Here is a 19,394-nt window from a genome sequence, read left to right as displayed (position 1 = left end):
GAGGGTGGTTTTGGTTTTGTTTTGTTTTGTTTTGTTGTTTTCCTCTAAAGAGATGTATCAGTAAAATAGTGCTGTTGACAGTGAAGAGCATGGCCTCTATCTGGAGTCAAGGCCAGCACAGTAGAGGCTCTATCTCACTCATCCTCTTCCGCTGTTCCATAAGGTCCCAGCCAGTGCTGAGATAGATTTTCTTTTTCAGAGCCTAGAGGTATTTTTTTTCCTAAGTACTTGAAAACAGAAGAAAGGAAAGCTGTCACTGAGAGGACTTTCCACTCTGCTCCTGGCAGCTGGATCAGAACGATGGCCCTGTTTCTGCTGCTCACCTGCCTCGTCACTCCCATCACCCCAGTGTCACCCATGGGTGAGTCTTGTGTCAAGAACTTGGCACAATGTGTTTTTACTGCTGTTTCTGTATCAGATGGTAAGGACTAGACAACAGAGCCTTAAATATGGCCCTGCAGTTGAGAAAAGTCATTCAACCTACAAGGATATATGCCCAGAAAATTTTTGATGTATGTTCATTTACCCGAGGGTCCAGAACCTCCATGGATCTTTTGTCTCTAAAACCCTCCTGTGAGCTGAATCATTCTTGGAGTACACATAAAAAGATATTCTGAACTTTTTCTGGTGTAGGCACTTTAGAATTCCAACTTTAAGAATGGAAGTGATTATTTTTTCTTTTAGAAATGAGGGTAGAGCTTTTTCATTAATCAATAAAAGGGACCAAATGTTCTGTCCCTGTGAAGGGCACAGATTTGGATAAAACAAGTATTAAGTTTGGCCTCTAAAACTACGAGGAACTTTTTGCACAGACCAACCAACTTTTGGGCTGTTTCTCTTGGGTTTGGCACAAAACTGGCCAACGAGGATCTTTCTGGGCATTTCTGTGTGGCTCAGTGTGTGGCTGGCCTAGTTTTTTCTCTGCAGTAACGTGGGCCATGTTCTGGCATCTTCAAGCATATACAAGTATTAAGCCTGAAGCCCGGCAGTGGTGGCACAGGTCTTTAATCCCAGCACTTGGGAAGCAGAGGCAGGCATCTCTGTGAGTTTGAGGTTAGCCTGGTCTACAGAGTGAGTTCCAGGGCTACAAAGACAAACCCTGCCTTGAAAAACAAAAAATAAAATAAAATAAAACAATGAAAAAGTTTGAACCCTGAGGAAATCTGCCAGCTACATGTAATGCAACATCCTGGATGAGATCCTGGGACAAGGGACAACGTAGATAAAAAGTAAGACAACATGAATGGTTATAGGCCTGAGTTAATAATATCCCAACAGGGGTTCGCTGCTTGGAACACAAGGAAGAAGGAGTGAGAAGTTAGATGCAAGGAATGCGGAACTTCTAGGCACAGCAAAGGGACAAGGGCTGCAAAGACTATGATCTGCACAATGCAGGGGCTCTCAGGTACACCAGCCTCCCAACAACGACAAGATAGTTCTCAGATATGTCTGCTCAGGTGCCGAGATGCCTGAATGTGCTGCTGAGCCACTGAGCCCCTAGCTGGGAGGGGGCTCTGAGAGTTGAGGAGCACACAGGATTGTTCTGTCAAGCGCTGGCGCTAAGGACTACATGAGCTGATTAGGATCAATCTGTATAATGCCACATTCTTGGCTCCACATCGAGACTGAAAACAGGATTGAACACAGAAAGAGCATTTTTTTTCCCTTTTTCTTTTTTTTAAATTTAATTTAATTTTTTTCTTATCAGTTACATTTTATTAACTCTGTATCCCAGCCGTGTCCCACTCCCTCATTCCCTCCCTCTCTCCCTCATCTCCACCGTGCCCCTTTCCAAGTCCACTGATGGGGGGACCTCCTCCTCATTCATCTGATCCTGTTTTATCAGGTATCTTCAGGACTGGCTGCAAAGCCCTCCTCTGTGGCCTAACAGGACTGCTCCTCCCTTGGAGGGGTGGGGAGGTCAAAGAGCCAGCCATTGAGTTCCTGTTAGAAATAGTCCTTGTTCCCCTCACTATGGGAAACCAATTGGTTACTGAACTACCACAGGCTACATCTGAGCAGAGGTTCTAGGTTATATCCATACATGGTCCTTGGTTGAATGACAGTCTCTGAGAAGACCCTTGTGGTCCTTGTGGAGCTCCTATCCTTTCCCCATCATACTAACTCCCCTTCTTTCATATGATTCCCTGCACTCTGCCGAAGGTTTGGTCATGAGTCTTTGTATCTGCTTTGAAAACACTGCTAGTTAGAGTCTTTCAGATGCACTCAGTAGACTCCTGTCATACGTTCAATGCACATCCCATCTGTCTTTCTAAACGAGGATTGATCATCTTACCCCATGTCCGCTCTCTTGATAATCTTTTTTAGGTGTATAGATTTCATTATGTTTATCATATCTTATAGGTCTATATAAGTGAGTATATACCGTGTTTGTCTTTCTCCTTCTGGGATATTTCACTCAGAATGATCTTTTCTAGACCCCACCATTTGCCTGCAAATTTCATGATTTCCTCCTTTTTGATTGCTGAGTAGTATTCCATTGTGTAAAAATACCACAATTTCTGTACCCATTCCTCCGTTGATGGACATCTGGGTTGTTTCCAGGTTCTGGCTATTACAAATAAAGCTGCTATAAACATGGTTGAGCAAGTATACCTTTTGTGTACTTGAGCAAAGTTTGGATATATACCTAGCAGTGGTATAGCTGGGTCTTGAGGAAGCACTATTCCTAATTGTCTGAGAAAGCGCCAGATAGATTTCCAGAGAGAGGTTGTGGAGAAAGGGGAACCCTCCTCCACTGCTGGTGGGAATGTAAACTGGTACAGAATGAGCATTTTTAAAGAGGGTGGAAGAATTTAATGTTAGAAAATATCCAATGACTGTGTTTGTATAACATTCTATGTATGGCTACACAGCAGATGGTGGGTCAACTTCTCTTCTTCAAGCACCATTCCTCTACAACAGGAAGGCAACTAAATTTTTCAACAGTATAAGAAATGACATTTACCTTTAAAGAAAACTTCAGAAATCATGGAATAGTCATTACAGAAGTTGCTGTCAATGCCATTAAAGATGGAGTGTCTGACCATTTCTTGTAAAATTAGAGCCAGGGAGATGAGTGAACTATTTCTATGAATTTATAATCACCCGTGAAATTGCTCTGGAAGCCTTGCTGGGCTGGAGAGCCAGAAAGGCAGAGGATATCTCCCAGTGGGAGAGGGAGGAGGAACTTGAGAACATTTCCTCCTCTTGAGGGAACATTGAATTACCATGTAGCGCTCAGCTAGGGCAGCTCACAGGCATTTTAAAGACTTTGGGAGGAGCGCACAGAACTTGAAGCAAAGGTTTCTTGTGCCATCTACAGCTCTGCAAATGTCATTTCCAGAAAGTGCAATGTCCTGATCACTTCTTGCCCCAGACTGCCAAGTTATTTCCCGCATCCATTTGTCAGGTTGCTGTGTATTTCAAATCAACCGGCTGTGTGCTTTGGGCCTTTTGCCTTTCAGTGGAATGAGCTTTACACATTCTTTATTCAGCCAGACTTCATACTGGTGCAAGATCTGGCTGTCATTTTTGCAAAAGCAATTCAGCTTTTCCTCCTTTCTTTTCTTTTATAATTTCCAAAACTGGGGGCTAATTGCATTGTAACACAGTCTCTCCCATGACTGGACAGATGAACCGCAACATGCTTTTCTACAATCATCTGTTCTTATCCTTGTATCAAAATACCTAGCTCCTTTTATATGAGATCCACTTGGTATATTGATTTACTTACTCATTCATTCATTCTGGTGCTGGCAGGAACATAGGACCTCATGCACACCAAACTCAGGCTGTCACACTGCCAGATATGGCACAGACTGTTAATCCCAGCACTGAAGAGGTCAAGACAGGAGAATTCTTCGGGTTCACTGGCCAGACAGTCTAGCCTAATCAATGAGCCTCTGGCCAGAGAGAGACTCTGCCTACAGCAAACAAAATGAATGGCTCCTAAGGCAGGACACCTGTGGCTGACATGTGGTTGCTCATGGGTGCATGTACAGGCACACACACACTTTTTGTTCGAAAAATTGAAATGCAAGATGGTGGTGGGAGTAGCTGTTGGCACTGTGCTCTGAGGCATCACCCGTGTCTCTGAGCACCCTTTCATCCCCAGCCCTAGATCCTTGCTCCGCTTACATCAGTCTGAATGAGCCCTGGAGGAACACTGACCACCAGTTCGATGAGTCTCAAAATCAGCCTCTTTGTGACAACCATATGGACGGGGAATGGTATCGCTTCACAGGTATGGCAGGAGATGCCATGCCCACCTTCTGCATACCAGAAAATCACTGTGGGACCCATGCACCTGTCTGGCTCAATGGTAGCCACCCCCTAGAAGGTGATGGCATTGTGCAACGCCAGGCCTGTGCCAGCTTCAAAGGGAACTGCTGTCTGTGGAACACCACGGTAGAGGTCAAGGCCTGCCCTGGAGGCTACTACGTATACCGGCTGACCAAGCCCAGCGTCTGCTTTCACGTCTACTGTGGCCGTACGTATGCATGTTCTCTCATGCCTCCCCAGCAAGGCCACAGATGGAGTTAAAGAGAAAGACAGCATATGAGTCTGAGTTATTGTGACCACGTTTAGTTTATGTTTATTCATTAACACAATAAGATGAGAAGTGATGGATTTTCAACTTCCTGAATATGGAGGAGCCCTCTGCAATCTACCTGTTGATAGATGATCAATAGGTGGACAGATAGAGGCCCAGACAGCCACATGGTAGCTTTGGACTTGCTGTCACTGCTTTTTAGAAATGATACACTTAGAGAGGGGCAGGAAAGAGATGAGGGAGGAAGGGTGGAAGGGTGGGGTTGGGAGGGAATGTGAGGGAGCTACAGCTGGATACAAATAAACTGTAATTAATATTAAAAAAATAAAAATCCAATTAAAAAAAGAAATGATACATAATGGGAAGAGGCAACTTTCTGTCAATATTACTTTTAAGTGAATTTCTATATCACTTAAGCCATCTAAATCTGGAGACTTCATAAACACTCTTAATGGTGGCGCTCAAATGCAAGGCCTCGCAGAAGCTGGCTTTCCCAGCTCCTGTGCAAATTTTGGAGAGTCCACAGTGAAGCCTGACCTAACCCTTCGTGCCTAGTTCATAGGCACTGAGACTTTTTTTTTTAATTTTTTTTTAATTTAAATTTAATTTTTTTTAAATTTTTTTTTAATTTAAAAAATTTAAAATTTTTTTTAAAAGGTGGCTGAAGTCCTCTGGCCACCATGGGCCTGAGGACAGTAGCTGGAAAGTGGTTGTCTGAATGGAAAGCTGCCCCTGAGCTTCCCCAGCGGATGAGGCAGCCCTGTGCCACAAGAAACGCAGGATGGTGTCTGGGAATGTGTAGCTCATGCTTGCTTTCATGAGACAACTCAAAAGAGAGGGTCCTCCAAGCCTCGCCACTCACAGAAAGTAACTGTTGTCCTTCCATAGATTTTTATGACATCTGTGACGAGGACTGCCATGACAGCTGCTTGGACACCACCGAGTGTGCATGCTCTCCTGGAACCTCCCTGGGCCCAGATGGGCAGACTTGCTTTGGTAAGAGTAGTCCCATGATCCTCAGGATCGAAGAGACAAATCAGAGCTCCACTGCAGTCGCAGTGACTCTCTGAGCATCTGCAGCTGAGCTTGTCTTCACTGTTCATGACTAAAGCACAGAACAAGCTCATGGTGTGATCAGGGACAGTCTGGAACGGCACTGTCTGCTCTAGTGGCTGCTGCTCCCTTGTGGTTATGAAACCATTGAGAAGTGGCTAGTGTGCCGGAGGATCTGAATCTTAATTTTACTAAATTTTAATAGAAAAGCTGACTTTTGATCTAGCTATTGGGAAAAAATAAATAAATAAACATCTGGGACAACTGGAATGCTAAATTTGTGTTTTTACTAACTATAAATACAGAATAAATGTTTCTGGTCAAAACTGGCATCCATTAAGGTGTGGTGCATTCTCTAACTCTAGTCCTGAGGAGGCTGAGGCAGGAAAATGGTGAGTTCAAGACCACCCTGAGTTATATAGCCAAGAGTCAGTCTTAAAAACCTAAAAAATTTGACATCCAAGTTGAGACATACTAGAAAAGTCATTTCAAAGTAGGTTCCAAAACATGTATTATTTTTTTATGTGTATTTCCTTTAGGCAGATATAAAAGTGGATGAGACTATTCCAATTTTTAAAGCTAATTTTTGAGGGTGTTTTGTCATGCAAAAACAGAAGACAATCTCACACAATATTTTGCTAGATTTTCCTTCCGTACTGTAAGCTCCTTCTGTGCTTTAAAATAAAATATAATTTATAGCCTTGCATTTCATAAATTTTCATGAGCTTATTAGAGAAAGAGGAACTCACAAAAACAAGTATGTGTAGCCAGCATACAAAAGGTCTCACCTTATTACACGCATTTATTGTGTGCATGCCCATGTATCGCACCATGCATGTGGAGGTCACAGGACAACTTCCACCATGTCTGTCCCACTCAGACCCTGGCGGTCAAGTTGAGCGGAAAGTGTGATCATCTTGCCAGCCTCATAGTTCTACCCTAAAAGCATCCAAATTCACAGTGCTCAGGCACCTTTTGCTTGTGCGAGGACAGAAGACCGGAACGAAAGGCTTGGTTAGGGAGACCAGGCCCACCAGCCTGCTGGGGGCCGGGCTACCCCACAGCCTCTGAAAGGACTGGGGATGCTCGGGGGCTGGGTTGTGAGGTTGCTCAGCCATGTGGCGGGCATGTGGTTTCCCTTCTACAGATGAGAACGAATGTGAGCAGAACAATGGTGGCTGCAGTGAGATCTGTGTAAATCTCAAAAACTCACACCGCTGTGCCTGTGGGGTCGGCCGCGTGCTCAGGAGCGATGGAAAGACTTGCGAAGGTGAGACTGGGTGGGGAGGGGCTGCAAGCCCAGCATCCAGAGGAAGCCACCAGCTTGTTCTTTGACATTTGGGAAGCTGGCGTGGTGGTCCAGGAAACTGTCAGCATAGTGAAGTGACCACAGGGCTTCATAGGCACTGAAGACGCTTCAACCTGTGGACAGAATTCAGTATTGATTTTGTCTTCAAGACAGACGAGGAAGGGAGTTTTGCAAGAAGCAGAATGCTTTGTGGAAACTGAAATGGACTAATACTTTTCCAAACTTAAATGTGCCCAGAAATCCCATAGGATTTTGTTAAGTTTCAGATTCTGACTGATAGGGCTGGGGTCAGGCTGAGGTAGCAACGTTCCTAATAATATCTAGGTGCCCGACCCTGCTGGCAAGAAGCCGAGAGCAGCAGGCAGGACCCCAGAGAGCGGAGCATGCTCTGTAGCCTGTTCTCAGCCTTCCTGGGCCTGAGACTGGGCTCCCACCCAACCCCCGCCAGGCCCCTTGTGGGTGGGAAAGTCTGCTTCAGCGGGCCGGATGGGGTCTCAGACCTTATAATTTTAACAGATTCCATGGGCAATTCTTACGGCTTAGAAATTTGAGAAACCCCGGGGCTGCTGCTGTGGTGGTGGTGGCGGTGATTCCCAAGGCAGAGGCAGGCGGATCTCTGTGAATTCGAGGCCATCCTGGTCTACTGAGTGAGTTACAGGGACAGCCAGGGCTACACAGAGAAACCCTCTCCTCACACCCTCCCCCACCAACAAAAAAAAAGAAAGAAAGAAAATCTGAGAAACTTCTTTTCCATTGACTTATTTTTGTCTTTGTTTTGAATGGGGATTAATGTATTTTTGAGATAAAACTATCTACTTAATTATTTTTTTGCCTGCATGTATGTATGTATAGCACAAGAGCGCCTGGTGTCCACAGGGGATGGAAGAGGAAGCAGGAGCCCCAGAAACCGGAGTTACTGGTGGTGGTGAGCCCCCACGTGGGTGTTGGGAACCGAAGAACAATTGCACTGATCCATTTCCCCTGTCCCAAAGTAATCTACTTAAAAGATTTATTTATTTGCATGTGTATGGATGTTGTCTGCATGGATGCCTGGCACCATGTGCCTGGTGCCCAAGGAGGCCAGAAAAGGGCCTCATGTCCCCTGGAGCCAGAGTTATGGATGGTTGTGAGCCACCCTGTGGGTGCCGAGAATCAAGCCCAGGTCTCCTGGAAACAGCCACCAAGCCTCTCCCTAGCCCCATCCTCTCCTTTCAACGACACGCCTTAGCAACAAAAAACTTACTGAGGTATTTCAAGGAACTGAAATGAACTCGTCTGTTCCTACTCCATTACTTTTTAACTGATACAACATTTCATATATCTATGGGTAATGATTCAGAACTCTGCTACTGTTCGGTGGGACTCAGGTCAGGTGACATCACATCTGCTTTCACAAATCTGAGTTGCCCTAACACTCTATGCAGCGTGTGCCAGGGGGAGGTAAATGCATAGTTTACAGAGGATATATGATTTGTCCTTCAAGACCATTGAACTTGTATATTAATAGAGCTATAATCTAAATATAAGAATTCATTTTAGTCTCATCACATTCAAAATAATATTGAGTAGTGTCCTACAAAGTTTGCATTATTAACTCAGAAAACATTAGCTGGAGTATTAAACTGCTGTTCTTATAACAAGGCTAAATTATCTTGAATTTTATTGAATAATTATAATGTCTGGACTCCTCCCTAAATCTTAATAATTTTGCATAATAATTTCTGCATATTTGAATATTATAAAATATTTCATGATGAACATTTGTAATTATTCATGAGAACATTATTGAGACTATTATGGTTAATATTCACATAATCTTAAAACCTAATAACCATAACTGAAAAATATTTAGCAAACAATAAAAATTTTATGCATCTATATGAGCAATACTTTAAGAACTTAGGAATACGGTTTCTATTTGTAACATTTAACTTTTATTGAAAGGCTAAATGTATTTGTTTCTTTAGTGTGGCTATTAAAAGTTTATTGCTTTTTAAAAAATTAATTATACCTTTAAATTTCTAAGCAAATTTTAATGGTTTAATATAAATAGGAAAATATAGAAAAGGAAAAACTGTAAATGACCCTCAGCCTCTGTTGCTAAGTAGTTCTGCCCTGAATATTTTGTTCCACCTTCCTGAGAGGATGAGAGGACCTTAAATCCTGTAAGGGTTTTTGGTCTATTTTTTGTTTTGCATTTTTAGACCTGAAAAGGCCCGGTGTGATTAATTAGGGTTACCCCTTCATCTTACAAATATTGAAACTGCAACTTAGAGAAATAAAATGACTTAAGAACGGTCATTTTGAGGGTGGAGGGCAAGCAGAGTGCTTGCTGAGCATGGCAGGACCCGGTATGGTCCCCAGCACTGAAGAGAACTCTTCTTCTAGAAGAAAAAAGTATTAATGTTGAGTTTTGAGACAGTGTCTCACTATGTACCCTCAGCTGTCCTGGAGCTTGATATGTAGACCAGGCTGGACTAGAACTCACAGAGATCCACCTGCCTCTGCCTCCAAAGTGCTGGGAATAAAGGTGTGTGCCACCACTCCCAGTGATTTTAACACTTCATAGCATAGTAGCATGGTTTATATTTTCTTCTACCTTGTTTTCTATAATCTGAACTCTTTTTAAAATCCACAACTGCATACACCCTTTAAAAGTATATGGATTGTCCAAGGCTGGTGAAATGTCCCAGTGGGTAAGGGCACGTGCTGCCAAACCCGAAGACCTGAGTTTGCCCCCTGGGACCCACATGCGAGAGGGAGAGAACCAGCTCCCACAAGTTGTCTCTGATCTCCACACACACTGTGAGTTTGCTGTACACACACATGCAAGCATGCACAAGACATACACTGTGGCTTTCCTCTGCACGCAAGTTGCACACATGTGCACACACACTGTGACTTTGCTATACATACACGTACAGACACATAAGCACATACACTACATAAATATTTTTAAATATCATAGATGAGTTTCTAAACAGGTAGCAAAGATTAACTCATTGTAGCTTTACTCTCTTACATTTCCCAAGTGCTGATTTATATATACCAACTTAGTTTACTTATGATCCACTAACCTGTTTTACTAGCACCCTTAAAAATCAGCTTCCTCTCTCTCTGAGGATTTCAGATGATCTGAAACATTTCTTTCCATCATCTTAACTTAGAACAGAGCTCAGCAAACTTTTACCATAAAGGTCAGATGATAAATACTTTGTGGACCATCCAGAATCAATCAAAAGCACATAGTTCTGCCCTTCTAGTAAAAAAATAAAAATAAAAAATAAATTTAAAAATTTAAATTAAAAATAAATAGCCATAGACAATAGTCAGCTAACAGTCATGCTTATGTGTGCTAATAAAACTGTATTTAAACACTGTGAGCAGGTTAGAATTTGACAGCCCTCAACCTAAAAGACAATGTTCAAGTCCCACAAAAGTCATTTTGGTGGTGATTAAGATTACAGCTACTGACATGCTGGGGCAGAGGTGGAACCTGGGGCCTTGGGAATGGTAGGCCAACATTCTATGCCTGGCCTATGTCTCCAGCTCCCAAGCCTAACCAAGACCTTTCATATACAGTGCTCTTATTCCTAGAGCACCAAGAACAGGGTCAATGATCCAATCTGTAGGACCTCTGACCCACCTAGCTGGTCCAGAAGAACTTTTACCCAATATCTTTTATCCATCAGTAAATCTACAATATTTTAAGTTATATGTATATATTAAATGTCACAACAGTTAAGAAATGGGTTTTGGGGGTCTTACTCATAACATTTATGACCTTATTCTAATCATGAGAAAAATCGAAAGACACTCTACAAAATGCCTGGAGAGCCTCAGTGCATGTTGCTGTATGGAGGATTACTCTTGGCAGTCACAACATTTAACGAACATTTTGTGGGTTTGCCCCATATTTTAGTTACCACATTAGATTGTGGTACAAGGATTGTGCCATGAATCAATAATCTCTGGTGTTAATGCTAGGATTCCTGCAGAAGACAGCTATGTGGTGACTCTCAGTTTTTACTGGTTCCCTCTGCAGACATTGAAGGATGCCACAACAACAATGGTGGCTGCAGCCATTCTTGCCTTGGCTCTGAGAAGGGCTATCAGTGTGAGTGTCCCCGGGGCCTGTTGCTGTCTGAAGATAACCATACTTGCCAAGGTAGGGCAAGGTTTGACTCCCTTCTGAGCCACATACCCTCCCTCCTGCCACCTTTGCCTTCCCTTCTCCCAGACTGTAAGAGTCTAATCTTTCAGCTTCCCTTCTCCCAGACTGTAAGAGTCTAATCTTTCACCCTCTGCTCACCATGTGTCCCCTGAGTCATCATGCAGGGATCCTTCAACAGAGAACACACACACGCACACACACACACACACACACACACACACACACACACACACACACACAGGATGTGATGGCTCATATCTGCACTATCAGCTCCTGGGAGGTAGAGACTAGAGCCCTGCCTGAGAACAAGGCCAACCCAAGCTAAACAGTGAGACCTTGTCTCAAAAACAGACAGGTCTCTCTTTTTTTAAGTCAAGAAAAGCTGATCTTCCTTTGCTGTTTGCCTCTGAGTTGCTCTCTGATTTCTACAGCACCACTACGACTCAGTTTCCAAGTACTGACCCAGTTCTTATTCAGCAATTTCATGGGGCCAAACCTAGCTGGAACGGTGATGAATGATGGCACCTTCCCCACCAACACTGTTCTGAGAACTGTTTTCTAGTTCTTGGTGTCTGGGATGTTAATTCCATCACCCAGGAAACACTAGCTGAGCGCCAATTTCTGATTTCTTTGTTCACCCCCCTGCTGAGATGTGGGTTCACAGGTGTGACACTGGCAGTACCTTACCCAGGATCCCCTGGGGTGTTTGCAGGGTCAGAGAAAATGAACGTAAGAATGCCACAGAAAAGCAACGTCTTTTAATATTAAGGTGGAATTTGTAGTCTGAGTTTACAGTTTACCAAGTAGCTCAAGGACAAATTGCAAGGCTTCCCGAGTAGAGGAAAATGTTCATTACTTGTTTAATGGGGCAGTAACTAATGGTCGAAGCAAAGCAGTTCTGTTGTGCTATTTACACCTATGTCAGCGATGCTTTTCCCGGGCTGCCAGTAAACTGTGTTGACACTAAAGTTCATCCTTGGGGTGTCTCCCTCCATGGAGTTATTTATGCCAGCCACATTTTGGACAGGCATTTGTTAAAACTGAATCATTTCCTATTCAAAAAGAATATGTAATTTGAAGAGCATCGTTGACCATAATCTTGGGAATAAGGGATCCTTGTATTCATTACCTTGCTTCGAGCCCTTTCGTAGAGGAAAGAACAAAAAGTACAGGTTGCATGGAGGAGAAACTATTCCCCTAGAAGCCTTCCTCAGCCTTTCCCTCAGGCCAGGTTTCCTGTTCTAACAGAATCCCTTTTCACACAGTCCCTGTGCTGTGCAAGTCCAGCACCATTGAAGTGAGCGTCCCCAGGGAGCTGGTTGGAGGCCTGGAGCTCTTCCTGACCAACACCTCCTGCCGAGGAGTGTCCAATGGCACCCATGTCAACATTGTCTTCTCCCTCAAGACCTGCGGCACAGTGGTTGATGTAGGTTCCCTGGTGGACACTTGGGGAATGGCCAAGGCTACTTGGGAAGGTGGCTGACAGAGAGTATCCGGTATGGCTTGTGTCGATGAGATACAAGATAGATTCACACAAAAGAACCGAGCTCAAAACATCTTCTGCCCAGTGCCATGGCCCTGGAACCGTGCGGTGTGGAACAAATAATTCTGCCATGCCTGTTCACACACAGCCCTAAGGTATTTTCCCTTATCAAGCCCAGCGGTACCAAGAGGCAGGATGCACCCTCTGTAGTCAGATATGTGGAGACGAAGGATGATGTAGACTGAAGGGCTAGTGTTCACTTGTGACAGGCGAAGGCGTCCAGACATTGATGCAGCCTGAGGCAAAAGGTTTATGTTTGTCTTTTCCAAGATGTGCTCACACTCTTGTGCTGAAAACTCAGAGGAGAATATGGAAGAAAATTCCTGCCTGTTAGGAAACACACAGCAGTATTGAAATGGCAACATATAAAATGTAATATGAGTGGGACTGTCCACATGGCAGAGCCTCTGGGAGTCCATGAAAGGAATGCCTGGCTTGGATCTGGGTAGCACTTGTGTAACTCGCACAAAGGGGCAAAGAGCCTTTGTGATCAGGAGCACAGGAGCAGCAGCTCAAGGGACTCTTCAGGTCAGTGCTAAGGTGACTGGGGTAGAGCAGCCTGCCCTGCAGGAATCCTCAGCAGAAATGAAACTGGAAAGGACATGGGGTGGAGACTGATTCCAAAGGCCTGGCTCCGATCTCAGTGTGCAAGGTGGATGAGGCACAGAGGACGGATCCAGGGCAGGGCAGGGGCCTTAGTCATCAATTCTGAGTCCTGATAAAAGAATCAGAGGGCTGATTACTTTGAGTGAGATTCAAGGTAGCTATGGAGGAGCTGGGTTCCCCACTGAGGCAAGCTGTGTTCCTACGGACAGCCTGAGGGAATACCCCCATAACAGGTTGGTACCACCCCCTGGAGGGAAAGCAGGCCCAGGCTGAAACCTCTCTGCACTGATCATGCAGATTCGGGATGAATTGGGGGTTGGGGGGAAGTCCCCAGCTGTTATGGACATTTTGGTTTATGATATGTAAACATGTTTTTGTTCTAATCCCAAGTATGGGGTTTTCATTTTTCTGCACCTGTTAATTGTCAAAGAAGGTTGTAAGGGAAAGAGGATGTAGCCCTCTTCTTCCTGCTGGGTAGGGTTGTAGGATTCTTTGGGGGATAACACTAGTATCTGACGCCAGGAAATGCAGAAGTCCTGGGAACCAGCAAACAGCAAACACAGCAGCAGGACTGACCGGCAGCAAGCAGTCCTCCTCCATGTGACTGCACTTTTCCCCCTGGGCTGTCGTATTTGTACCCTCAAAGTTCTCAGACTTCAACTAATTCTAGCAGGTAAAGACACGTTCTGCACTAGACAATTAACAGATGTGGACAAACTAAAATCCCCCACTTGGGATTATGACAAAAACATGTTTACATATCATGAAACAAAATGTCCACAACAGAGCTCAGCTGCAGCGGGATTCCTGCTGGGAGAACGGGGCATTGTCCTCTTCGGGATGCCAGAGCGTGGGGTCGCCATTCATCTCCCTAGATCAGCTCTCATGACTATTGCACCAGAGGAATGCCTGAGCTAGCCAAGAAGTACCCAGCATGCCAGTTTAGCAGTCTGCCTGTCTACTAATGAACAAAGAGAAAGGGCTTAGGCAGATGGACTTCTGGCCAGTCCAGAAACACTCAAATTCAAAGCCCCTCTGGCTTAGGGAATGAGATCTGTGATGTTTAACACACCAGGTGCTTGGAGGATGTTAAGGTGAGGAGAGAGGAAAGTAGAAACAAATCTCATAATCTCTAAACCCCCGACTGGCACAGGTGGTGAATGACAAAATCGTGGCCAGCAACCTCGTGACGGGTCTGCCCAAGCAGACCCCTGGGAGCAGTGGTGACATCATCATTAGGACCAGCAAACTGCTGATCCCGGTGACCTGCGAGTTCCCACGCCTGTACACCATGTCCGAAGGGTACGTGCCCAACCTGCGCAACGCCCCGCTGGAAATTAGGAGCCGGAGTCGCGGAATCTTCCCCTTCACGCTGGAGATCTTCAAGGACCACGAGTTCGAAGAACCATACCGTGAGACTTTGCCCACACTCAAGCTTCGTGACTCGCTCTACTTTGGCATTGAGCCACTGGTGCACGTGAGTGGCCTGGAGAGCCTGGTGGAGAGCTGCTTTGCCACACCCACTGCCAAGATGGATGAGATCCTCAAGTACTACCTGATCCAGGATGGGTGAGCACAGTGCTGGCCACTGCCTCCCGGTTTGGTTTGGTTTGGTTTGGTTTGGTTTGGTTTGGTTTGGTTTGGTTTGGTTTGGTTTGGTTTGGTGTGTTTGTTTTTAAGTTTATGTGGTGTGCGTGTGTATATAATATGTATGTGTCTGTTTGTTTATTTTACATACATAGGTATTTTCCCTATATGTATGTCTGTGTGGGGATACTGAATTTCATGCAACTGGAGTTACAAATAGTTGTGAGCTGCCATGTGGATGCTAGGAATTGAACCCAGGTCCTCTGGAAGAGCAGCCAGTGCTCCTAATTGCTGAGCCACCTCTCCAGCCCCACACCCTTTTTTAAAAGCAGATTTGAGGTACAATTGAATTTTATCATTAAATATAGTGAATAATTTCACTTGAAGTGACTGTGGAATGCCTAAGACGCTCAATGGGCAGCTAGAAATGAGTGCCAGTCTCCAGAACACAAAACTATAAAAGATGTCACTGAGAGTAGGATCCATTAGCCTGCTCTGATGGGCAAGCTAGGTGTCGGGAGCCACAGCCCAGTAGGGATGTGGGAAAACACTGAAACAGCTTGTGTAGACTCCACTTTCAAGTTTGATATCGGGGGCTAGGAATATGGCTCAGTGGATGAAGCACCTGTCACAGAGTGAACATGAGTTCAGATCCCTAACACCCAGGAGCCCCCTGTACCTGTGTCAAACAGTCTACCTAATCTATGAGTTTCAGGTTCAGTGAGAGACCCTGCCTCAAAAAATAAGGAGGACAATGATTGAGGCAGACACCTGACATCGACCTTTCACCTCCAAACATGTGTGTACCCACATGTTCAATGCATACACCCATATGAACATAAACATGCATAGACACACATATACATAAAGATAAAAATAAGAAATTTGTTGAGAAAATTAAGTGCTGAGAAAAGAAATTAGTTGGTGGATTCTAGAGGAAAAAATATAGAGACTTCTGTGGCACTGTTGAAAGGTCCTGGACAAGGGTTTGTTGGTGTGGGGTAGCATCAGTGAATCTAACTACTCCCCCCCGTTCATATCAAGATCTCTTTTGTTCTTGCCCTAAATGGCAGCCAGGACAGAGCTCAGATGGGCAGGAACTGCAGCCTCCTAGATGGGGGGGGGGGTGTATGCAGCATTCCTCAGGTTTTTCCCTCCCCTTATAAGCCCAGTTTTCTTGGAAGCTTCTGTGTTTTGCTTTTCTCTCACCAAAGCATCGTTCTCATACTGAACAGTGGTTTTGAGTCCTTGATGGGATGAGGTCAGCCTAGAAGCCCTTTCTTCCATTCGCTGGGGCTGAGCCACCTGCTGCCTCAGTGCTGGGAACTTGGCTTAAATACTTGTTACTCAGACTCTTCTGTTCAGATCGTTCAAAGAGGCTGTGCTACTTCTCCCTTGATCCTTAGTGCATACAAAAGAGACAAATGCATGTCCGTGTGTGTGCACGCGTGTAGATGCACAAATGCAAGAAGATAATGAAACGAGTTAGAAAGGGACAAATCACAGAAAGACGGTCCTTAGCTTCTCAAGAGAATATGGGCATTAAGATTTAAAAGCACAGCCTCAGCGTGTCAGTTACTGTGTCCTTTCTTCAGTTTACCATGACAGGAACCTCATAGCAATGTGCCAAACTGAACTAAGATTCAGACCACAGATTTGTGAAATTGTACCTAAATGTTCCATTTAGAAGAGAAATGAAACCATTTGAGGCCACTTGTCACCTAAGGAGCTTAAATGTGTGTGCACAGATGACTCACTCACCTTTGTACTTCCTCCATGGGATTGTGTCTCTTATATGTCCAGGAACTAGGTGTAAAATCAAAGAAGAACCTTCTCAGAATAACAGCTATATTAACCCAGATTCCTACACCGTGTCACCAATGGGAAAACAACCTCACTAGCCAATGGTCTCTCTGAAGAGCACACCTTGGTGCTTCTAATACTTGGAGCCTTTAACCAAGCTGTGCTCTCTGAGGCCCCATGAATAAAAGCTAGGTCAGACTCAAACATGGCCCTACTTCATGAGGTCTGAAGATGCCTTTGCCATTTACCCTTTATTCTCACAAGGCTGACGTGTGGCCCAGGACACTCCACCCCCTTCTCTTTGGGCCAGACGCTTTGGAGGGGAGTGTGTTCTACCTCTGTGGGAGCAGTCAGGTCTAACATGCAGTCTGTCCTACTTTCAGCTGTGTTTCCGATGACTCCGTGAAGCAGTACTCATCCCGGGACCACCTAGCCAAACACTTCCAGGTCCCTGTCTTCAAGTTTGTGGGCAAAGATAACAAGGTAAGCTGGACCCTTTGTCCCACGACCCCATTCCTGCACCTTCCTTCTCATTGCCCTGGCATGTTGACATTTAGGAGCCTGCGGTTAGCGCCCCAGGACCTCTGGGAGAATACAGTTGAACTGGCCATCGAAAACCTCAACGTTCACACATGTCACAATTGCCTGCCCTGCCCCGCCCTCACGTGAATGACTGTGCACAGACAATATTATAGGAGCATAATTTGACATCTTTGTGGGCAGATTAGGGTAAAAAGCTGGTGTTACTGTCAGTTCAACAAAGGTTAGAGCAGAAACTCCTAGAAAGACAGCACGGAATGGGGAAAGAAAAGAACTCAGCTGCTGATTGCAGGGCACAACTCTGTAGTACGGAATATTTCCGCGGACATATGGGATCCACCAGTTGCAAGGCTCTCAAAGCCATAAGTAGTGAACAGCAACAGTATAAATTGAGTTTACAGTCATTAACTCAACATATGACTTTGTCTAGATATTCAAAAAAATCAAACAGTTTCAAAGAAGCAAAACAGTTTGTTGGATATGTCTTAGAGGATAGTCTAAGAGGGCAAAAGAGGGCCCCAAATTAATACAACTAGTGGGATATACTGCATCATTTCATGTTACATTAAGCATTTTTTAAAATTATGAACCTGAGTACAGCAGGTGTGAAGAAAGTGTCATAATGGCCTGTGTATATACATGGCTCAAGATGGCAGGAGGCTATCCCAGGAAGCTGGAAGTGACAAGATGAAGCTTTTACTGCTGTTGGCAGTGTTGAAACACAATCCAAGTGAAGCTTAACAGAGGAACGTTCTTTTCCACGTTTCCTCTAAGTGTCCTTTCCATTTTGTTGTTCCAGAAATTAGCTGAGTAGCTACTTCCTGGCCTAGAAGATCCTTCTGGAAAGAACTTCTTTACAACAGAAATCCTTGCTCCCAGCCAGGGACAAAAGTACTAATGTCAGGGGACACTGTTTCCTTAAGGTCTCTTCAGCATACCAAAGTTATGGGTCTAGGCATTGAGGTCACCCACATGACTCCATTCCTACTTGGCCACATTTCCAAATGCACGGACTGGGCAATTTTCTTATCCTAAGCGTTGGTCTCCGGTCCTTAAGTACAAGGTTATCATTGCAGCCTCACGTTGCTGTTGTGACTGAGAGGATACAACATGTGATCCTCTGTGTGGCCCTCAGCTGTCACCTGCAATGACAGCTGGGACCACTGCTTTACCAACACTGCCATCCTTCCAGGAGGTGTTTCTGCACTGCCGGGTGCTTGTGTGTGGGGTACTGGATGAACATTCCCGCTGTGCCCAGGGGTGCCACCGGCGAGTGCGTCGTGACGTGGGTGAAGATGGCGACTCTGCTGAGCTGCAGAGTCGGACACTGACAGGAGGCCCCATCATCATTGACTGGGAGGAGTAGGCCCTGCTTCCAGATGCCCTCCTCCTTGGAGCATCTTCCTATGTCCTCTGAGAGCGTCAGAGAACCTCCCGGACACCTGACTCCTTTAAATCGTAAACTGCGTTTAGACAAGCACCCCCAACGAAAGGGCTGACTGGCTGTTTGTCCCTGGCTGGTACAGATCACAGCACTGCTAACCTGTGCAGCCTACATGGACATCAGTTTTAGGATTCAAAAAGCTATGCTGTCCTCATGGAAGGATACCCTCCCCATTTCTCTCTTAAAATAAAATACCTCATTTATGGTGTAATAGAGCCACTAAAATGAGGAGCTGGGAATAACGTTCCAAGCTAAAAACCTAAAATAATTAATTGCTAAAAGTATAACCCATGATCTTCTACATATCTAATAATTATGCCCTGAAATTCCAACCCTAATACAGAATATTTAAAGGAGATTTGAAGGTTTATCTGAAAAAATAATGTGTAAGAGAAAAATATAATAGGTTGAATATTGCATAGTAATTTTTAATGGTTTCATATTGTCTTGTGTGAAATGTTTTCACCTAAAAATAAATCTATAAGGTGCTTAAGAGCACTGGCTGCTCTTGCAGAGGATCTGGATTCAATTCCCAGCACCCGTATGGTGGCTCACCACTGTCTGTAACTTTAGTTCCAGGGATTCAATGGCCACTTCTGACCTCCTCAGGCACCAGACATGCATGTGGTGCATAGGCATATATGCAAGCAGAACACCCAACCTAGAAAGCATTACATTTTAAAGCCATCGGCTCTAAGTGGTTCGTACTATAAGCAAAACCAAAATCTGTTCCCATAAGCCCTGAATATTAGTATTTGTGACAATAGGAAAAGATATAAA

The 19,394-nt window shown here is 44.6% G+C and overlaps 1 protein-coding gene across 1 annotated transcript; it reads left to right on the top strand.

Annotated features, from left to right (window-relative positions):
- The first annotated feature begins 201 nt into the window (after positions 1 to 201).
- Positions 202 to 19,352, top strand: Oit3 (oncoprotein induced transcript 3). Its single transcript, XM_055614353.1, has 9 exons — positions 202 to 361; positions 4,118 to 4,492; positions 5,444 to 5,551; positions 6,756 to 6,878; positions 10,963 to 11,085; positions 12,357 to 12,517; positions 14,394 to 14,809; positions 17,014 to 17,113; positions 18,363 to 19,352. The coding sequence occupies exons 1-9, from the start codon at positions 301 to 303 to the stop codon at positions 18,534 to 18,536; spliced, it is 1,641 nt and encodes a 546-aa protein (XP_055470328.1). The 5' UTR covers positions 202 to 300; the 3' UTR covers positions 18,537 to 19,352.
- The last annotated feature ends 42 nt before the right edge of the window (positions 19,353 to 19,394 follow it).

This window comes from Psammomys obesus, unplaced genomic scaffold (assembly GCF_907164565.1).
Source record: "Psammomys obesus unplaced genomic scaffold, mPsaObe1.curated_primary_1811, whole genome shotgun sequence".
Taxonomy (NCBI): Eukaryota; Metazoa; Chordata; class Mammalia; order Rodentia; family Muridae; genus Psammomys; species Psammomys obesus.
This window is presented reverse-complemented; position numbering and strand designations above follow the sequence as displayed.